At 51.6% G+C, this 22,396-nt stretch overlaps 1 protein-coding gene across 8 annotated transcripts in view; it reads left to right on the forward strand.

Annotated features, from left to right (window-relative positions):
* The window catches only part of SIGIRR (single Ig and TIR domain containing), a 40,087-nt gene extending 19,778 nt beyond the window's left edge, over nt 1-20,309 (forward strand). For 7 of the 8 annotated variants that reach the window (XM_045016580.1, XM_045016578.1, XM_045016582.1 and 4 more), the window contains 7 exons: nt 5-135; nt 2,414-2,554; nt 11,231-11,374; nt 12,018-12,120; nt 13,465-13,615; nt 17,264-17,438; nt 19,021-20,309. In XM_045016580.1, the coding sequence (XP_044872515.1) occupies nt 5-135; nt 2,414-2,554; nt 11,231-11,374; nt 12,018-12,120; nt 13,465-13,615; nt 17,264-17,438; nt 19,021-19,226 (1,051 nt within the window). In that variant the 3' untranslated portion in view covers nt 19,227-20,309. The remainder of the gene's footprint in view (nt 1-4; nt 136-2,413; nt 2,555-11,230; nt 11,375-12,017; nt 12,121-13,464; nt 13,616-17,263; nt 17,439-19,020) is intronic. The other variant, XM_045016585.1, reaches the window with a different exon arrangement.
* Nucleotides 20,310-22,396: the final 2,087 nt, after the last annotated feature.

The raw sequence follows: 22,396 nt of genomic DNA on the forward strand, positions 1-22,396 counted from the left end.
TCAGGATCAGTGATAACGGAACAGAGACGTTCATGTCCAGCCTCCTGGGGGTGAACCTGACAAGCGACGAGGACTACGGCGTGTTTGCCTGCTGGGCTAAGAATACCACAGCCACTTTCACACTACAGAGATCAGGTAGCTTTTTGGGCATTTACAGCATGCTGATAATGGTGCAGGGAAGGGGTTACTGTTCCATTTGTGGTGGTGGTCTACTGGATAAGGCCTTTCAACAAGGTTCGGCCAGTCTATGGAGGCTCTCCAGGTGGAAAGAGAATCTCACAAGTATTTCTGAGATGAGTTGAGAGTAGCTTGAATATCCTGACTAATACTTTCACAGTAGCTAGCTCTAATATTGCAGACTGAGTGGGATATGCTGAGTGCCTCACAGGCTGTCCGGAGTAAAAAATGCCCCCCATAAAAATAAATTCCAGTGGAATCTAGAGAGATTTTGACCTCAGACACACAGATCATAGTTAGGGCTCCAGATTTGTCACGGTGGGAAGAACCTCTTGGATACTGTGATTTTCCTGTTTGTCTCAGACTTCTCTTTCTGGCCATGATTTTAATAAACTCTCCCTGCAGCGGTAGCTGCTGCGGCTGGGCCCTGCTCCACATCCTGGACATTTCAACCTGGCACATAGGGTTACAGTACTGCCCAGGTTTGGCCCAGCTGCCCCTCCATCATGCTGGGGGGCATCCAATCACATCTGTTTGAGTGGCATTGTAACTTGATGGGGGCGGGGGGGGTTGTCACAGAGCCAGGCCCAGCCCTGAAGGACATGAGCTGCTGTTGTAAGGTCAGTGTGGGGCTGGTTCACTCTCCAGCTCCCCCCACTCCAGACCCTCCTCCTTTGTTGCAGCATTTTTTACCCAAGTCACAAGCCCCATGATTTCTACTAAATTTACTATGCCTGCTCCATGATTTTTTTTTTTATTTAAAAACTGTTATGACAACACTGCAGCCCTAATCATAGTCCATAAACCCACTGTTGTGTTGAGCTCACACCATACCTGTTAAAGAGGGAAGGATGGCCCTGGGATTGCTGCAGGGCTGAGGCTGACTAGTTCATGGGCAGCACTGGTGTACAGTGAAGAGGCTGTTGTCTTGGCAGTAATTAAATAACCAGAGCATGAAGAACATGACTTATGAGGAGAGGCTGAGGGAACTGGGATTGTTTAGTCTGCAGAAGAGAAGAATGAGTGGGGATTTGATAGCTGCTTTCAACTACCTGAAAGGGGGTTCCAAAGAGGATGGATCGAGACTGTTCTCAGTGGTAGCAGATGACAGAACAAGGAGTAATGGTCTCAAGTTGCAGAGGGGGAGGTTTAGGTTGGACATTAGGAAAAACCTTTTCACTAGGAGGGTGGTGAAGCACTGGAATGGGTTACCTAGGGAGGTGGTGGAATCTCCTTCCTTAGAGGTTTTTAAGGTCAGGCTTGACAAAGCCCTGGCTGAGATGATTTAGTTGGGGTTGGTCCTGCTCTGAGCAGGGGGTGGGACTAGATGACCTCCTGATGTCCCTTCCAACCCTGATATTCTATGATTCTAAGTAGACACGGTGCAAGTTAACCCTTTCAGTGACCTGCTGAGGCCAGTCCTGAACTTACTGCCAAATTTTCTCAGCTATTGCTCTTTTGAAAGTAAACCCCTGCAGCAATGAGACACTATTGCCATAAGGGAGTGGGGACAAAGGGGTTTATTATGTAAAGATGCTCTTTCCAAGAATGCTGACAGAATATGGTGCCATATGATGGCACCATAACCTGAAGTGCTAGAGATGGGGCTGCCTCCAGGAGGCTAGTCACTTGGGTCAAGACTTCTTTGTTTTAAAGAACCATGAGGAGTGGATGATGGGGAATCTCTGGATTCAGCCCAACTGAACATAGTCTCTCCCTGTGTGTGTGTGTGTGTAAATATAAAATATGCACAGATGCCCTAGTGAAGGGATTCATTAGTCCCATTCTGAAGAAGGAGAATTCAGCTCTGACACTATGGCTGAGTGTAGCCAGGAAGCACCAAATACCCCGGACCTCAAACCCTCTCCTCTGTTTCTAGGCTGCTGTCACGATATTTGGGGGCCCCTTTAGATCACAGAGCCTACAGCACCTGATCTATGTGATCCTTCTTTAAGCTGATGCAGCTGAGCCATTCTTCACGCACTAGAGCTGGAAAAAAGCCCCTTAGATCAGAGTCCATCCCTTGTACAGGCAGGACAGCATCCACAGGCAGACGCTGCAACTGTTTTACTAGGCAACACACGTGGTTTTAGCTAAGAGCTTTGAGGCCAGTAACCTCTGCTCAGTCCTTCCCTCAGCAGACCCTATCCTACCCTGCACCCCTCATTCTCCAAGGTATAAATGCCTTTAGTTCAAATGCTAAATGTACTGAAAATGCCCTTCCCTCTAATTGCAGAAGCTGCTGGACATGTGAGTGCAGTGCTGGCAGCTCTGTTCGTCCTGGGGCTGCTGTTGCTCATGGCTGTGATCTATGTGAAGTGCCGCTTGAATATGCTGCTCTGGTACAGGAACCGTTACGGGGAGCTGGAGATCAATGGTAACCCTTAGGGCTTTTGTGAATCCAGCTTTCAGTGCGATTTGCACTTTGGGTTTGAGGGAGACGGGGAAAGACTCAATGATCCAGACATTCCGGGCTTCTGCTGCTGCTTTTCTAAAGGCTTCATGAGAAAGGGATTGGAAAGCAGAAGTGAACTAGAATTCCCCCGGACCCAGGGGGTCTTCCTGCCTCCACCTGCCTACAGAGTGACTCCCACCCGAGGGCCAGCCTGCTTCCTCCTAGCTTGCCCAGGGTGCTCCATATAGCAGACTTTTTTTTGATAATCCCTAATGTGTCTGGATTGGGACTCCTTGTTCCACTAATAGAGTCTCCGTCCTCTTGGTTCAGTACGTTGTGAAGGGAGGCTACTCCCTATGCTGTTAAGGTTGAAGCTAGCTTCCTCTTAAAAGCTTGATTTGTCAGTCCACTCCACCAAAGCCAAACCAATCAACTTGAAACTTCCCATACTGCATCTCATTTGGAGGCTCAGTTCTCCAAAAAGTTTGCGGCAAATCACTCAGGGAGTTTAAAAAATGACATCATTCTTTGAAAGCAGCAAAGCTTGCATCCGACGAAGTGGGTATTCACCCACAAAAGCTCATGCTCTAAAACGTCTGTTAGTCTATAAGGTGCCACAGGATTCTTTGCTGCTTTTACAGATCCAGACTAACACAGCTACCCCTCTGATACTATTATTCTTTGAGTGCTTGTTCACGTTGATTCCAATCAGGTCTGCATGTGCTGCGTGCACAGTCGGAAACTTTTTCCCTTAGCAGCTCCCGTTGGGTTGGCTACGGAGCCCCCTGGAGTGGTGCCCTCATGGTGCTCAATATATGACCCTGCCAACCTGACCCCCTTTCAGTTCCTTCTTATCGTCTGTGGCGGTGTTGGAGCTGCGTTGCGCTTGCTTGCAAGTGTTTCCTTAGCCTAGTACCTAATCCTACCCGGTGTCTTGTTTTAGTAGTTAGTGTATTGTTGTTTGTGGTTAGTGTAGAAGTGGTGAGTGGGATTGTTCCTACCCCTCACCCCACCTTGGGCTTCAGGGTATGCCTCAAGCCCAAGGGTTTAAGTCTTGCAGTGTATGCCAAAAGCCTATTCCTAATAGCGATCCCCATGACTCGTGCCTGAGGTGTCTAGGGGAGGCGCATTGGTCTGAGCGCTGCAAGATTTGTAAGGCTTTCAAGTCTAGAACTAGAAAGGAGCATGACTTCCAATTACTGATGGAAGCCGCACTCTGTCCAGCGGCACCTGACCGCCAAGGCCCGGACCCGAGCTTGGTGTGGAGCGCCCTGGCGTCGGTCCGCGAATCGACAAGGAAGGACTCTGGCAAGAGAGACTCTTGGCACCGAAGATCCCCGGGACTGCAGCAAGGAGCAGACCCCCAGCACCGATCCACATCTCCAGTGCCCCACAAGCGCCATCAGAAGGCGGACAGAGGGCGCTCTCCTCACAGAACTGCGAGACCACCACGGGGGGCTTTGCTGCCCCAGAGGAAGGACTCGGCTCCCAAGCAGCAAGACCTCGTGCCGTCGACTCTGGCACTGCAGACAGCACCGTTGAGCCCGGCGCTTAGTGACTCTCCAGCGGGGCAGTGCCTGGTGGAGGTGTTGGAGCCCCTCCTCCACCCCAGACACTTGAGGCTGCTAAGGAGCTCATCGAAATAACTGCGCCTCAACCCCTGCCCATTAGAGAGAAGCCTCTGGCACCACCTAGATGGGTGCTGTCTAGAGGCAAGCCTCCGATGATGAGGCTCTCCCGTCGCTGGACTGGCACCAATCACAGACACCCTCGCAGGGCCTGCACTGACACGTGGCACTGGAGCACAGCAGCTGTTCGCTGGCACCTGACACGTGGCACTGGCCTTGGTTGTGGGACAGCTGATGCTGATCCTCAACGCGATCATTGCGGTACCGATCCCCGACCACCTCTTCACGGCACCAACTGCCAGCGCAGGGGTCGTAAGCACTGCCATGGTCGTCGCCCTTGGGATCTTCGGACTCAGAGGCCAACTCATATTACTCGAGGTGCAGTAGACATAGATCCAGTAAGTGCCAAAGAGACGTACAAATGGCCTGGCAGCCGCAGTGGCCGCCCGCCGCACAATGGCCCTTCTGGACCTCCTGGGCTTACCATCAGGCCCAGGGTACCCCTTCGAGGGCTTGTAGGTTGGTAGCCTCGGGACATCACCCTTCCTGGTCACTGATGGCTAGACCTGCCCCTCGGGTTAAAGAAGTGACCCTCTCCAGGCCGCCTTCTCATACTAAACAGGAGTCGGCGGAACTGGCTCCAGAACCTCCCATAGCCCAGGCGACATCCGACTGGGTTGGACCAATGGAGAACTCCAGTGCAAGCCAGGAACAACCCGGGCAGATAGAGGGCCATGAGGACCCTGTACGCCCACTTGCTTCCTCATCATAATCACCTGATGAGGCAGTGGCAGGAGCATCAGCTTCAGGTCCTCTGCCCATTGACCACAGGGAGCACCAGGACTGCTCAGCCACATTGCCCATAACATGGGCCTACAGGCACAGGAAGTCGAGTCAGAGGACCCAGTGGTGGACAGTCTCACCCCAGAGGGTCCTTCCAGAGTAGCATTGCCTGTCATTAAAACTATCCATAACAATTATAATATCCTGTGGCAGACTCCAACCTTCATTCCGCTCACCACCATGGGGGTGGAGAGGAAGTACTTTGTTCCCTCCTAGGAATATGAGTTTTTATTCTCCCACCCACACCCATGCTCCCTGGTGGTCTCGGCGGTGAATGAGGAGGAGCGCCATGGGCAACAGGCGCCAGCACCCAAGGCTAAGGAGGCCAAACATATGGACCTCTTTGGTAGGAAAGTATATGCCTACAGTTGAGGATAGCCAACGAGCAGGCTATCCTGAGCAGGTATAACTTTAACTCTTGGGACTGTATGTCCAAGTACAAAGATTTGCTTCCTGTGGAGTCAAAAGCGGAATTCTCAGCTCTGGTCGAGGAGGAGAAAGCAGTGACCAGGACATCCCTACAGGCCTCCCTTGACTCGGCAGTCCCGACGGCATGTACCATCTCCTCTGGGGTGGTCATGAGGAGAACTGCATGGCTCCAAGCTTCCAGGCTTCCCCCAAAAGTTCAACAGACCCTGCAGGACCTTCCCTTTGAGGGGCAAGGCTGTTTTCAGACCAGACAGACTTGAGGCTTCATAGCCTAAAAGACTCGAGGGCAAGGATGAAATCTCTGGGGATGCACACGCCTGGTATCCAAAGAGAGCCTTTCAAGTCTCAACTTCAGCAGCAACAGAGGCAATACCAGCCCCGCCCAAGGCAGGCTACATACTGCTGTAGGGGCAAGAACAATAGGTGTAGACCTTCTAACCCGCCCTCAGGCCAAGCCATCGTCAGGATCCAAACAAGGGTTTTGAAGGGACGCCCGAGGACAGCATACCCGCCACTATCCCAGATCCTTTCCCCTGCTTTCTGAACAGTCTATCCCACTTCTACCATATAACATCAGACTACTGGGTTCTTCGCATGGTAGAAGTGGGATATTCTCTCCAATTCTGCTTCTCCCTGTCCCTCTTCAGGGACCCTTCTGACGAAAAACTCCTTTTCCAGGAGGTGCAATCGCTCCTCACCATGGGGCAGTGGAGGAGGTTCGTCAGGAGCTACAGGGCAAGGAATTCTACTCCCGCTATTTCCTAATCCCCAAGGGAAAGGAGGGTCTCGGATTCATCTTAGACCTGCAAAGACTCAACCAGTTCATGGTAAAGTTGAAGTTCTGCATGGTCTCCCTGAGCATGATGACCCCTTCCCTGGATCCGGGGGACTGTATGCCGCCCTCAACATGAAAGACGCGTACTTTCATAAAGCCATTTGGATGGCCCACAGATGTTTCCTGAGGTTTGTTATTGACCGCATACACTATCAGTTCATGGTGCCCCCATTCGATTTATCGACGGCCCCTTGGGTGTTCACCAAGTGCATGTTGGTGGTCGCGGCTTTTTTCCACAAGAGGCAGGTACAGGCATATCCCTACCTCAACGACTGGCTGCTGCGGGGGCGCTCCAGGGAGCAAGTGGAGTCCCAGGTCCGGTTAGTCAGAGAGACCTTCCAGAGGCTAGGACTCCTCCTCAACAAGGACAAGTCAACGCTGTCACCAACCCAAGAGCCATACTACCAGAGTCCAGATTTCAGGTGCTGACAGGCATTATTCAGACTCTCAGGCAATACTGCACCACAACCGTGAGGACATGCCTCAATCTCCTGGCATGACTCGCCTCAGCTTATCACCCAGGTTGAGACAATTTGGACTCAGTAACGGTGCCAGAGCAAGTCTTAGATGCCCTATGCTGGTGGTTGGACCCTCGCATGGTCTGCGAAGAAGTCCCATTCAGCGCCCCTCAATCATCCATGACCTTGGTAATGGATGCGTCAGTCCTGGGTTGGGGGGCCCAGCTAGGAGACCTGCAGACTCAGGGCAGGTGGTCGCAGCCCGAGATCCCACTCCACATCAATATAAAGGAGCTCAGCGTGGTGAGACTAGCCTGCCAGACCTTCCAGACCGGAATACAGGGTCAGTGCGTGGTGGTGGTGGTGGCAGTCAGCACCACCATGTTTTACATAAACGAGCAGGGCGGAGCCTGCGCCTCCCCTCTCTGTCGGGAGGCTGTCCAGCTGTGGGATTTTTGTATAGCCCACTCCATTCACCTAGAGGTGTCCTATCTCCCTGGAATATGGAATGAGCTTGCAGACCACCTCATTGGGTTGTTCCACAACCACGAGTGGTCCATCCAGCTGGAGTCATACATTCCATCTTCCAAAGGTGTGGGTTTCCCTGGGTAGACCTATTCACCACCAGAAGCAACAGGAAGTGTCCAACATTTTGCTCTTTCCAAAAGCACAGTCCGGGCTCTATCTGGGACGCATTCATGCTACCCTGGGGGGACCATCTAACGTATGCCTTCCTGCTGATACCACTCATCCACAAGATACTTCTCAAGATTCGCAGAGACAAGGCGGAGGTAATTCTGGTGGCCCCTGCATGGCCATGCCAACATTGGTACACTATGCTTCTGGAACTGTCAGTGAACACCCTGATCGCACTGCTGCTCCTCCCTGATCTGATCACACAGGACCACGGCTGCCTCCTTCACCTGGACCTCCAGTCCTTCCATCTCATGGCTTGGAAGTTTCATGGTTAAACCGAATGGAGCGCCAATGCACAGAATCGGTGAGGGAGGTGCTGCTTGGTAACCTTCCATCAAGCAGGAAACCTTCCATCAAGGCCACTTATCAAGCTAAGTGGAAAAGGTTCTTGTGCTGGTGTGAGTGCAGTTGTGTACCTCTACTTCAGACCTCTATATTGTTCATCCTGGAGTATCTAATTGCATCTGAAGCAGCAAGGTTTGGCCAGATCATCCATAAGAGTCCACCTCATGGCCATCTCGCCGTTCCACCCGGGAGAGTTGGGACACTCGGTATTCGCCAACCCTATGGTGGGCCGTTTCCTGAAAGACATGGAATGGCTATATCCACAGTCCCGACTGCCGGTACCTGCTTGGGATCTCAATCTGCTCCTTGCTAGGCTAATGGGGGCCTCCATTCGAACCACTGGCTACATGCTCCCCTCTGTATCTATCGTGGAAGGTGGCATTCCTGGTTGCCATCACATTAGCCAGGAGGGTGTCAGAGTTAAAAGTATCAGAGGGGTAGCCGTGTTAGTCTAACCTCCAACCCCCTCTACACAGTCTTCCATAAGGGCAAAGTACAACTCAGGCCACACCCGGCCTTCCTGCCCAAGGTGGTATCCCAATTCCACATTGGCCAAGACATGTTTCTACCAGTCTTCTATCCCAAGCCACGTGCTACTGCACAGGAGCAGAGTCTTCACTCATTAGATATGCGGAGAGCGCTAGCATTCTACATTGAGCGCACAAAGCCTTTCAAACCAACTGTTTGTAGCAGTGGCAGACTGGATGAAGGGGCTTCCGGTCTCCTCACAACAGATTTCTTCCTGGATTACAGACAGTATCCGTACCTGCTACAACCTTGCCAAGGTCCCAGCCCTGGCTATTACGGCCCACTTGACATGACCTCAAGCCTCGTCCGCCGCTTTTCTGGCCCAGGTGCCCATCCAGGAGATCTGAAGAGCGGCAACCTGGTCTTTGGTGCACATGTTTACCACCCACTATGCCAGCATGCTGGAGAGCACGCAGCTTTCGGCAAGGTGGTGCTCCAGTCAGTGATTTCTTAACTCCGACCCCACCCCCGGGGAGAGCTTGGGAGTCACCTGATTTGAAATTGATATGAGCAAGCACTCAAAGAAGAAAAGATGGGTACTCATCTTCTTGTAACTGTTGTTCTTCGAGATGTGTTGTTCACATCCATTCTAATACCCACCCTCCTTCCCCTCTGTCGGAGTAGCCGATAAGAAGGAACTGAAGGGGGGTCGGTTTGGCAGGGCCCTATATTGAATGCCATGAGGGTGCCACTCGACCCGACGGGAGCTGCTGAAGGGAAAAGCTTCTGATGACCGCGCATGCGGCGCGCACACACCTGATTGGAATCCCCTGTGATTTCTTTAAAAAGATACGTATGAACTTAAGATGCTGTGTAAGTGATTCTATGTTCCTAAAAAGATACAATGGCATTCACTGTATAGAGTTTCTGTAGTCTTCTGAAAACCTGAACTATTTCTTTAACTCTTATGAAAGACACTTTTCATTGTTAGGCCTTGTCTACACACATCTGTACCAGTTTAGATAAACCAGTTCAACCCCTTCTGTAGATACTTATTTCAGTTTAGAAATGGCTGTTCTAGCATATCCTTACCTGAGTGCCCCCTTTGAGCATTGTGCAGTGCTGCCTCAGTTTCCCAGCTGCTCGTCCGTTGCTCCGCCCAGCCCTCCAGCACCTTCTGGATTGCAGAGATTTAGCCCTCTGGCTAGGTTACTTGCAGCTCTACCCCTTCCAGGGCACTCAAAATCCAAAGTAAGTCTGACACAACATAAAATTAACCTCTTCTCTGTTCCAGGAGATGTGCTAGATATCAATCTTCCCCAGTCTCTGGCCTTAGCCAGTCTTCTCTCTCACAGTGAGAGCCTAACATCTGTTCTCTCTGTCCGCTCCCCTAACTGCCCAGCCTCTTCCTTTTAAACCCCTCCCTGGAAGCCTGCTTCCTGCTCCAGGTGTCTCCATTTGGGCTGATTTGGCCTTTGATAGCCAATTTACCCCCTTCCTGCCTTGCATACCCCATTATAGGGTCCAGTTGTGGTTTAGATTGAATCTGTTCCCATTCAACTTTTGCCCCAGCTGAACTAAATTGGTTTAAGTAACACCTTAAATTAAATCAGTGCAACTCAGCTTAAGGACAAAGCCTTTAGGATTATTGTCAAAGTGAAGCTGGTAAGTGATTCCGTAGCAGAAGTTATTACACAGGTTAGAAATCCTAGGAATTCCACTCTACAAAAACACCTAAACATTGGAAAGTTGGCAAATACATAAGTCACCTAGACATCCTTAACTCTGCCCCATTGTGCCATCAGAACACAGGTAACCTTTGCAGTCCGTCACAAAAGCTCAGTATGTTTTTTTTGTTTGTTTGCAGTCATTAATGAGATGTCCCTGAGTAATGGATGGATAAAGTGTTCTCCAAGTTTCTGGCTGTTGGTGTGGTGAGGCAGAGTTAAGATTGTTTGGGTGACCTTAATTCTGTATTATCCACTGTCTTGGCTAACTTTTTATTTGGGACTTTTTGTTATTTCTTTAAGACTGCAATACTCTTAAGGATTTTTTGCTCAAAATATATGATGGATTCTTTCAACATTAACTCAAATGATGGTTGTTTGCAAGGTTGCCATAGCCATATTTGGTCCCAGGATATGAGAGACAGACAAGGTAGGTGCGATGATGTCTTTTATTAGACCATCTTCTGTTGGTGGAAGGTACAAGCTTGTACCTTCCACCAACAGAAGATGGTCTAATAAAAGATATTACCTCACCTACCTTGTCTCTCTAATTATGGTGTCTTTTTAAAATATGGGAAAACTAGGAGTATGTGCCTGTGTATTTTATCTCCTATTTTTGCGTATTAAAAAATACATCAGTATAGAGATGGTGAGAACTGATGAAGACAGATACTTGGGACCATTGCCAGGGTTGCTGTGGGATTTGTATTACAGCTGCACCCACCATCTGCTTGGTGCACTTCAAAGCATCCAAAAAAACATGCGGTCTGCTAGCACAAACCAGTGGTAATAACAAGTACAGTCTTCTTTGGGGAAAGAATTCAGATGAGGTCACCAGGACACTGGGGTGTAAGCTCAGGTCCCGCTCCAATTCCTGCCTTGCTCCTCTCAGGGGGACAGGGACATTTTAAAGTCCACCCCTGGAGCATTCTGGTCCATGTGGCTGGGATGTTGGGTTTCCTACATGGTGAGTTTTTCAGTGCCATTAAAAATCCTGGAAGTAGCACCATCTAGTTACACAGTAATTCATATGCAAGTTAACACCCTGTTAACTTGCCCCAAAGAGATTCCAGCCTGAGGTGTCAGAGCAATGCCTTCCCCAGTTGGGAAGCTTACAGGAAACTGGCTATCAGTGCTGAAAAACTGAGCTCTGTATCTGGCACACTGTAATGTTAAGTGTCTCTTTTACCATCACCATTCTCCCTTGCCCTGCTGGGCACTTTTCACAGATGGGAAGCTGTATGATGCGTATGTGTCTTATGCAAACTCCCCGGATGACAGGAAGTTTGTGAACTTCATTATGAAGCCGCAGCTGGAGAATCGTCATGGCTACAAACTCTTCCTGGATGATAAGACCATCCTGCCCAACTCAGGTATGGACCATCCCAGACGCTGCCAGGTTCAGGTTACATGGGAGGCAAATGGACATGCTCCCACTGTTGGAAAGTCAGCCTTGACCTTAGGTTAATGAACCTGCTGTTTAGGACCCAGGAAGCCTCACCCTGCACAGAAGGTTGGCTCTCTGGTGGGCCACTTCCTTTGCTCTCCCACACACCTTGCAGTCAAAGATTACAAACACTGACTGATTAAGAATGCCGTGATGTCAATAGCCGAGTGTTTTAGAGATGGGAAAAGAGAGGCACTGTAAGGTTGTGTTCCCTCCAACGTCCCATAGCAATTCAGTGAGAGAGTTGGGGATGGAACCCAGGAGTCCTGACACCTGGTCCCCTGCTCTAATCACTGGAAAACACTTTCTTCAGCTCCGATAGTGTAACCTGCGTCTGGGAGAAGAGCACTTTACTCTCTAAGACAGGCTGGGTTATGAATTCAGCTGTTTGAGAGACTGTGGGTCTCTCTGTCAGGACACCCTGTTGCCCTCAGTTTGGGTTCGGATGCTAAGGCAGCCCATTCCTGGAGCAGGAGGAGGACTAGTGAAGTGCTGGTGACCCATTCTGGCTCTGCTTAGTCTTTGCCATGGCTGTGACTGTGAATCTCATTTCTATCCTACTCCCGTAGAGCCTTCAGCAGACCTGATTATGAACGTGAGCCGGTGCCGGCGCCTCATTGTGGTTCTCTCGTATGCATACCTGGAGCAAGACTGGTGCATCAACAACTTCAGGTAACTGGCTGGTCACTGAGCAGGGTTCTAGGCTGCTGCTTTGCTCCCCTAGTAGCACAGAGGTAGTTCTCACTAGATTGTCAGAGTGACTGCATGGCAAACTGCACCCTGTTCTTCTCCCCGCTCTGCAATCTAGTCATGTTATTCCTCCTCCACACTGCTGGGGTGCCCAGCAGTGGAGTTACTGAGAGCACAGGAGGGAGAGTCTCCCTGCTCTCAGTTCCTATGTCTGGTGCCACAGCAGCCTGTGGTGGCTGTGAGGAGCAATTGCAAGTAAGTCCTGCTCGGTGACCGAGAGCATGCTCAGTGCAGAGCAGTCAGCAACCAAACTCTAACAAGTCTCTACTGACTGCAATTTTTCACAGGCCAGATTCGGGTGTATTTTCCTAGGGGCAGCAAAAGGCACATCCTGAGCAGGGCCGCCCAGAGGATTCAGGGGGCCTGGGGCAGGGCCGGGTCTTCGGCGGCAATTCAGCGGCGGGTCCCTCTCAGAGGGAAGGACCCACCACTGAAGAATGAAGTGGCAGCGGTAGAGCAGCCTAAGTGCCGCCAATCGTGGCTCCCCTGCTGCTTGCGGCACTTGTATTCACTGGGCGGTGCGCCGAGGCTTTGGCAGCACTTCAGTGGTGGGTCCTTCACTCGCTCCAAGTCTTCCGCTGCACTGAAGGACCCGCCGCCGAAGACTGGGAGCGAGTGAAGGGCCTGCCGCTGAAGTGCCGCTGAAAACCCGGAGTGGCTCACGGGGCCCCTGTGGGGCCCGGGACAAATTGCCCCACTTCCCTCTTTCCCCCCCACTCCCCCGGGCAGCCCTGATCCTGGGCACCATGGTGACCTCCTCCCCATCCCACCAAAGTTCAAGTCTCTTTTTCCAAAGCCAGAGATTCTGAATTAAACTATTGTAAGATTTACTTTTTTTAAAAAAAGGTAAAAAAAAAAAAAAAAAATCTTCCCATATCTTGTTTTCTGAAATGGTTCAACTTTTTAGCTCATACTTTCTAAAACATTTGCTAGCCACCTGGCATGGAAAATTCCAGTCCAAACTGCGAAGGTTTGCCAAAGTTATAAGCAAATGAATACAATCATATCATAGACAGTATTGGGCAACTTAACTACAGGCATGTCTTCCAGCTCCACCTATAACATGGTTACAAGCCCTAAAAGCCTTGCCTCTATTCTCCTTACTCCAGCTTCCAAAGCAGTTAGCTCCCAAGCCAGTGCTCATTGACGCCAATGGGAGTCTTGCCATTGCTTTGCAGTTGGTCCGGGCAATGAAGAGATGGGTTAGCTGAACAGGCATGATTCATTGCACTCCTAACTCCCTGGAATGGTTGCCTTGTATTGCAGGGACGGTCTGTTGAGACTGTTGGAACTGTCCCAAAGACCCATCTTTGTCGCCTTTGAAAGCCAGTATCGGGAGATAGAGCATCTGGCCATTAACCTGCTGAAGCAGCACAAGAATGCTGTGACCTTACTGCTCTGGCGGGCTGGCTCAATGGTAAGCTGTGGGTGGGGTGGGAGTGGAAGGTTTCTCACAGTGCTGCTGAAAGGCTCTGGGTACCACTCTCCTTGACAAAGCAGCATTTCAGACTTTGCAAGAAGCACTGGAGTGTAGACGTGGTTCTCTGTGGTGGAGGGCCTGAGAAGCTCCCTCTGCTCACTGACCTCACAATGGTGTGTGCCAAGGCCACTCTTCTACTCCAGAGCTGGAGAAATGGAGTGTGATAGGCTGAGCGGGGTCTTCAGGATTTTCTCCACTAAATCCTTCTGGGCACTTCACTATCTTGCCTCTATACATCCCTCCTCTTGGCATCTGCTATGGCCACTCTAGCCCTTTGACTGGGAAGGCAGGCTAACTCCAATCAGTTGTCTGTTCCTGAGCTGGCCACTAAGAGATGCTGCAGCCTCCCTTTCTGAAGGCAGTGAGCTCCACTTCGACCCTGCTTAGGTAGCAGAGAAACCAGAGATTCTCCCAAACCCACACAGACTGTTTGCTACTGCAAGGAATGATAGGTGCTGAACTGTCAGGCCAAGCCTATTGCTCCTCAGGGCTAGTCTACGTTAGAAGTGCTACAGCATCGCAGCTGCACCGATGCAGCACATCTAGGGATGATGCTCTATGCCGACAGGCGAGAGCTCTCTTGTCGGTATAATCAAACCACCTCCATGAGAGGCGGTAGCTCTGTCGGCAGAAGAAGCTCTCCCGCTGACATAGCGCTGTCTAGGCCGGTGTAACTTACATCACTCAGCAGGGTGGCTATTCACACCCTGAGCGATATGTTATACCGACATAAGTGGTAGTGTGTACAAGCCCTTAGGCAGCCCTGCTGGAAGGGTCCTGCAATATCAGAACTAGAGTGCAGTGGCCTTGAACAGCCTGCACTGCAGCTCTCCCCAACAGGCCTCTTGGCTGCTGCCCTGGGCTCCCTGCACGGAGCTCTCCTTGAGAAGCCCTCTGGCCACCGACACATTACTCACATTAATTGCTGGCTGGGGTTTTTCACAAAGAACAGTAAATCCTGTAATCCACATAATCCTCCCTTGCCTGGAAGCTCAGAGGCAAAGGAGCATGGAGTTTCCAGAAGTGCTGTAGCTCCAGGTAGTGACCCAGATGGCCACGTGGTGGCGCCATAACCTGAGAGATGACAATGGGCAGTAGGTTAAGCGATGTCTCAGCATGCTACAGTGCTGGGGAAGAATCTTCATTTCCAAACAGACACGGAGGCTACGGGACAGATTTTCAGAAGCGCTAGCTCCCATTGAGAACGAGAGCTGCTGGGTGCTGAGGACTTTTGAAACTTGGGCTGTAAATGACTTGCCCAGAGACGCACATCAAATCAGCCAGTCTCCTGTCTGTGCACAGAAATGACCACACTTACCAAGGCTGCCTTTGCGGATGTGGTAATGGGATAGAGAAATTAGATACACAATTGTGCAGGAGACTGGAGGTCTAACTGTGTAAAGAGCAAGGCCCGCAGTGACAGCAGAACATTTTTAAACCACTCCCTACAATTAACAACGTTCCCTCCTCAGTCTAGAAACTACATTCTCAGTGGTGCTACTCTTCAGAGATCAGCATGGACTCCCCTGGTAGAGCTGAGCTCCCCTGGTGCCACTCATTTGGCTATAGACTCCTCTCCAGTTCTCGGACAGAGGTTGGGTGTACACGCTGAGCCTTTGGGCTCTCTCATTAGCCTAGCCACATTCCCCTGTGTATCTGACACAGGATGGAGCCAGCCATTTAAACCCTTTGGCTCATTACGTTCATGGGAACACACTGCCTTTCTCACATGGCCTTGACAGGTGCAACTAAAGCCAAGTTTAATGCCGTCTTTCACTGCCAAGAGCATTTTACGGCTGGCTTGTCCCTGGCCCTTGCGCACCCCACTTATGGGACAGCAACAGCTAATCCCCACATTTGGGGAAAATGCTGGAACTACTTTCTCTGCACTACGGGGGCACAGCTTGAAAGGGGGCAGAGCGTGTCAGCACCATGTCCTCACCCACATCTCCCACTGTGCACACCCCTGGGCGGATCGAGTCTCTAATTTCAGACTAAAAGTGCTCAGTTCACAAGTCAAATGTGAATTCTGACAGCCAACCCCAAACTCACACTGGGCTCTTTCCCTCCCTGCACCATCACCAGCAATAGGGGTTCTGCAGGACTAATTCTGCCCTCCGTGCGGCTGGTGTAACCCCCCTGTTTTCCTCTCCTCGGCTATGCCAGTGCAAGCCATGGAAGGGGAATGGGTTTGCACAGAGGTAAGCAGGGGAGGCATCATGCAGAATCGTTATTCCTGGTGCCGATGCAGAAGAAGGAAAGACTCCACTGTCAAATCCCAGAGCCCAGGGTCCGGCAGTTACGAGAGCCAGGACCTTGGCTTTGAACTCAGCGACACCCACTGGATCTGGAGCCCCATTCTGTCTAGGGGAGACCTGCACTTTAACTCTCTCCAGAGCAGCGTGTTTGGGACTAGAAAGCTAGCATGGAAGCTGGACAGAAGCTTTCTCCTGGGCCTAAAAGGAAGTCCTACTGCTTCCCACAGCTGTTCCTTTTTCAAACCCAAGCCTAGACCTGCAGCTTCTAGCCTCCATACAGTCTCAGCAGTTCTGCCGGGATCTCCACCCAGGTTCTGCTAGTTTTTCCTGATCCCAGCTTGGCGAGAGGCCATCTTCTGAGTACAGCCTTTGCCAGAGCTCTGTTGCTGGGGCTTCAGACATGTGCAGGGACATGCCCTTGCTGACACCAGGGAGCTGTGCAGCTAGAGCAGAGAAGCAGCACTGAACAAATGCAAAGCCTCTTCCAGCTTCAAGAAGAAAGCATTGCACACGCCAGACTGTCAGTGTCCGAGATGGCAGGCCCCATCCACACTTGCCCCTCACTGAAGGGGATTGGAAGCTTCTTGTAGCTGGATTGGTCAGATCTCAGCCACGTCTGTACAGCATTTACTCCTCCAGATTTGATCCTGGCACTGCAGATAAGGTAGCACCGAATCCTTCTTGGTTCAGATAATGTGAAATTCCCAGTGAAGAGACAGGATTACACCATTCCCCTGCTCTCTGTGGGACTCAGGAGTGTGGGGAATGCCACAGAAGGGGCAAGAGTTTGTGGGAGGAACATGGTCTGGCGGATAGAACAGAGGACTTCTAGTCAGGGGACCTGGGTTCTATTCACTGCTCTTAGTGACCTGCTGGGTGCCTTCTCTGGGGAAGGGACTTCCCGTCTGTGCTTCGTTTCCCCTTCCACCCTTCGTCTGCCTTGTGTGTCTAGACTGTATGCTCGGTGGGGTAAGGACTGTCCCTTCCTGCAGCTACAGACAGGGCTAGCACAATGGGATCTTGGGCGCGGCTGGGGCCTCCAGGCTTGATAGAATACAAATTAAAAAAAGATTAAATTTTTCTCTGATTTTTGGCTGACTTTCCAGCTCCCTTTGCAGAAAAAAGAGTTCTGTCTCCATAAACTTTTCAGGAGCCAGACCTGGTGCATGTGTCACAGCTCACATGCCCCAAGAATGCTCTCAGCAAGTAGGTGCTGAAACATGTCCAGAGACGTGTCAGGGGTTGCGGAGCTTTGCACTCGGCGAAGGATATGGCTCGAACAAAGCTTGGAGGGGAATGCTCCCAAGGTTCTCCCTCTTCCTTACAGACCCCGTCGTCAGATTTCTGGAAGGAGCTGTGCCTGGCTCTGCCACGGAAGGTGTCATACCAGGGGATCATGGCGGACCCTCAGACCCAGCTCCAGGAAGACAAGGACCCCATGCTGATTCTCCACAGCAGCTACCTGGAGTACTCAGGAGACCCCCATCCTGAGGGAGACCTGGGTACCGTAACCATCTGTCTATGTTCTTATATGGCTCCCATTGCCAGAGTTTCTGAGCCCCATTCTATAAAGGGGGATGTCACAACAAACTGGCTGGGCTGCAGACACTTATTCCATGAACACCTAGTGTCTAGGAACGAGCACCCATAGGACCAGACTTCCCGTGGTGTGTCCTCCTCCCGTTGGTGTTCCACACGTGGAGCTAGGATTGAGTAGGAGCAAAGTTCACCCCTCAGAGCACCATTTCCAACCTCACGTCTGAGGTTACAGTCAGGATTCGTGGGATGAGCAATGAGAAAGGGCTACTGAGAGCCATCTCAACGTTTCCTCCTTCCCCTGCTCTCTGCAGCTGCCTGCCGGAGCCTTGCACTCTGACCCAACCCCTCCCCCCTAGAGATGGCTGTGAGTTTCCTTCCCATGCCCCCACGGCTGTCTCTGTCATTGACTTTGGATTGGGTTCGATGTGATCAAATCCTGATCGGCTAACCGTGTCTAACACAAGCTATTTATGCCTGGCACTAACTAAATCACCATGGATGGCCACCAACCCCAGCTCCTCCCCATGACCCCCAACACACACACGTGCCACCTACCCTTCCCTTTTGGCCTCTTGGGGAGAGCCCCACAGTTTACTAGGGCTCAGTAATTGGAGGCCCCATCCCTTTCCCTGTGGAGGCTGAAGCCTTCTATTATCCTCCAAGTCAACACATCAAAGAGAGCACGGGCTAAATAGAAGGGAAGGGTTATACCAGTGGCCATTTGTTTCCTTCACAGGCCGAAAAGACAGTGATGATTGCTGGGTCTTGTCTCTTCCCAAGCCTCTGGAACAGCTGCTGTTGGCTGGAGTAGTGGGAGGGAGGTGCGGTTACTGGTATTTGTCCCAGAGGACTTGGAGAGGGAGTCCAGGATTTGTTAACACATGCTGAGTTGCCGGGAAATATATTTTAATTTTAGTAACAGGATTCAAATAAGTCCTGTGCTTATAAAAGATTTACAAGCAGCTGGCAACACAGAGCTCAGCTTGTTTGTGCCCAGTGATTGTCATGTTAGGCGGCGAATGGAGAAATGATGCGCTTGGCACAGCTGGGTGGAGTTCAGACAGGAGCACTGCCGTGATTCTGCCAGGTGTTCTTTGCAGCCTGACAGCAAGTTGTCAAGCCTCAGGCACCCAACTGTCAGGAACAGGAGTTACTAGTTGTGTGCTGCATCCCAGCACAATGCATGGCAAAGCTTCCCTTCTTAGGCTAGTGCAGCAGAGTGCGGGGATCCTGGGGCAGCCTTGTTCTCTAGCTTTGCAGGGCACTGGCAGGGAGTTTGGGAAGAGTGTGACCGGGAGATGCGGCAACAGCTCTTCACTAGGAGGAACAGTTCCTGGTTTTTTTACTTCCTGTTCTTCCACTGTTGGCTGGTATGGCTTGACCCTAGAATTGCTATTCGGTGGTAGGAAAGCCCTGTAGTCTCTATCCAAAAATCCCCATTCCACCCCCAAAGCAAGCCAGAGCTCCTGGGATTGCCACAGAATAGGAACTTCTGAAGGTCCTGTCCTCCATCCCCCACCAATCTGTACTCTCTCTCCATCCCAGCAGGTGTCCGTGGGTCCATTTTAAGGGGCCCTCCACCCCCTCGAATGACTGGCTCTGATGGACCACCAGCACTAGCAGCTGGCATCATGGAAGAAGTGCAGCTGGAAGAGGGCCAGAGGAGTGAAATAGACATCTCTGACCTGGGGTCACGCAACTACGGAGCAAGGACAGACTTCTACTGCCTCGTGACCGAAGACGACCTCTGAGAGGGAGAGCAGAGATGGTGGGATTATTGCTCCCGTGGGACTGGCCATCTTGGTGTCCCTTTAAAAGGAAGTGCTGCTCGGCTAGTTTCTTTAACCCAGAGGCCTGGGCAGGTCTTCAGCACTCCCATTCCTGGGTGTTCTCTATGGGGAAGCCAAGGCAGGGAAAAGGGCTGACTTTTTACCCACCCACTGGAGCCTTACAGTCCCCTGTAAATGCTGGGGATCTTAGTTTTTGCAACTGTTCAGGATCAAGGGAAATTGCTAGGAAAGAAGAATTCAGTCTTTTGCCTGGAACTTGCTGAAAGAGACTGGGGTGGTGGAGAGGAAAAAGGCCGAGGAAAGCTGGTGCTGTGAGGTGGGCCAGAGCATTGCAGATGGTGAGGGCTGCCTCTGGGATTGCTAGAACCACTAGGGGGGCATTGCAGTAACAGATGCCAGTGAGATGCTGGATTTTGTTGTGGCCACCGAGATACTGGCAAGCACTGAGTTCCTGGCTATACCAAGGCACTAGGTCTTGCTGTGACTGGGTTGGGGGGACGCCACCAGCAGGGCTAAGGCTGGGGTCACCTTGAAAGGTGACCGGGATTTGTGATGATAAATGTAGAGCCATAGCACAACGTAGCACTGGTGCAGGAAATGCCCATGGAGGCCTCAGCCATCTGCTGGAGCTAGTGTGTGGATAAGCAGCCAGACAGCGCAGAGGTCTGATGGGAGTTGGGGGGAACCTAACTCAGCCTCATGTCGGAAGAATAGAGACAGCCAGGGGCGTTAAAGCAGCTTGAGGGCAGAGCCACCAGAAAAACCCAGGGAGCTGAAAGCAGAGGCTGATCCCGCCTCCGCTGCACTGTTTGTTACTCAGGGGTTCTAGTACCACCAGCACTTCGGTAGGGGCCATTTCCTGTGAAGGAGCGAGAGCAGGGACGGGTTGCTCTCTCCAGGAAGTGCCTGTAACGGCATCGCTCACCGGCAGGCATTACAGTGCTGTTCCTTAGGGACCAACCGGCCAGCTTTGGAAAGGCTTTCCTTGATTCACAGAGCAGCTTCACTCTTTCTTCTTTTTGAAATACAATTCAAATAACTGTTGGTTTAAGCTGGTCTTGGCCTTTTCCCTCCACCCGCAGTTTTAGGAGAGGATGGAGGTTGTGAGCTCTTTGTGGAAGGAGGGCTGGGATCTCACGTTCTTCCCTCTTTGGGCAGTGACATGCAGCCCCAGGGAGAGGGCTTGTAGTGGCAGGAGACGGGGCAGAGCTTAGTGGGGACTCAGACCTGGAATAGCAGGGGGGATGCAGGTCAGGACTGAGGTGTGTTGGCAAAGGCCTCTGATCTTGATTGCAAACTGCACAATACCACTTGATGCCAGTGCTCCCTCGCCCGTGGGAACGCTAGTATTTACCGCACCCACGGCCCCAGACGGTACTTCTCCCGGGTTACCTGTACTGAGGCAGGGAAGTGAGCAAGAGGCCCCAGAGGTCAGTGCAGGACACAGATGCACCACACATAATGGGGACTAGCAGGAGATGCCCCTTCCCCCATTCAGTTTCAGTTAGGACTTAGGAGGCACTAGCTTGGACCCTAGATACAGTGTTATGGTCCCACTACCCCCCGGGTTCTGACAACGGCTGCTGCCACTCTCCAATCAGGTTAGAGACGGGTCAAGCCAGCCAAGAGATGGGGGGTGGGCCTGGCCCCAGCTTCCAGAGGACTCCCAGCTCCATCCTCCTAAGGGAAAGTTACAACATAGACTTAAGACAAAGCAAAAAGTTGACAACTTCTGTGCTTTGCCTGGGGAGCCCGCAGAGCACTATCTATGGGCTTGTTAATGTTTAATGATTAAGAGGCTGGAAGGTGAATGGGGCTCTTTCAGGGAGTCTTTGCATGAGGTTCCTCGTCCTGATGATTCACTGCTCCACAAGGGCTTGCAGTTGAATTTGCAAGTCACAGCCACCAACACGGCTAGGCCCAGGGGCTGCCTGCGTGAGTGAGCTGTGGCTATGCAGGGATCGTGACTAACAGTCCATACGGTACCTTTCCTGCTAGTCCAGCAGGGCTTCCTCCACCCCCGAAATGCAGCTGAGAGGATGGAGCCCAGCAGCGCCAGGCAGCAGCACAGCACAGCAGCTTGGGACACCGTCGCCCGTGGAGCTTGCAAAAGTGTTTTGTGCAGACGGAATGTGATTAGCCATTGCAAAGTCAGTGTGGGCTTGGGGCTAACATCCCTGCTCTTGCAAAACACCGGGGCACCTTTCCTTATCACATGAGCCAAGTGTGAAGCAAAACTCAGCAGCAGCATCCCCAGTGCCACGCTAGGGCATTGGCTCTGCATTCACGCTGGAGGAGTGTCATCTACCACCTCACCGGTGCTCCCTAGTGACCAGCCCAGCCCTGCTTAGCAGGTGCAAGCCAAGAAGCTCACAACCCCAGTGGTCTGACTCCAGAACTGCTGCAGGTTACTTGCACTCATTACAAAGCCCTCCTTAAAAGCAATTGACTTTAGTGTCAGGAAACTTTTTGGTCAGATGGGCAGTAAGGAAGGTTTAGCTGGCAGGGCTCCTCTGGGGGTTACCTGATCTGAGCTATACCTAGCTGGGAAGGGACAGCAGAGGCGAGACGTTACCGTGCTGTGGCTAGGAGGTGCTGCACTCAGGCTACTGCTTGTCTTCTGCTGCTGGCCCCGGCTCTCCTGCCCATGGGTAGTAGGCCGGGTTAGAATGTAGAATTAACCTGACAGCAGCATCCTTGCCCTTTCCCCTCTTCCTTCTCATAAACACACCGGAAAGAACTCTGAGCCATGCCCTGGTCAAGGCTAGGGTGACCAGACAGCAAGTGTGAAAAATCAGGATGGGGGGGGGGGGGAATAGGAGCCTATATAAGAAAAAGACCCAAAAATCGGGACTGTCCCTATAAAATTGGGACATCTGGTCACCCTAGTCAAGGCCTTTATTTAGGGAACACAAATGACTCCACTCCTGGCTGGGGAAGACAAACACCCTGAGATGCCAGCCTCACCTGGGAACCCTGCTTGGCATCAGCCAAGGGCTTGGAGGCCAGACTCTGGTACCTGCTACGCTGGGGTCAAACCACTCACTCCCCAGCAGCAGTACCCTGGTGTCACCAGGAGTAGCATCTGGCCTCAGGTTTCTGTCAAAGGTACTGAACCGTCTCCTCTGATG

This window comes from Mauremys mutica, chromosome 4 (assembly GCF_020497125.1).
Source record: "Mauremys mutica isolate MM-2020 ecotype Southern chromosome 4, ASM2049712v1, whole genome shotgun sequence".
In the NCBI taxonomy this organism is placed as follows: Eukaryota; Metazoa; Chordata; order Testudines; family Geoemydidae; genus Mauremys; species Mauremys mutica.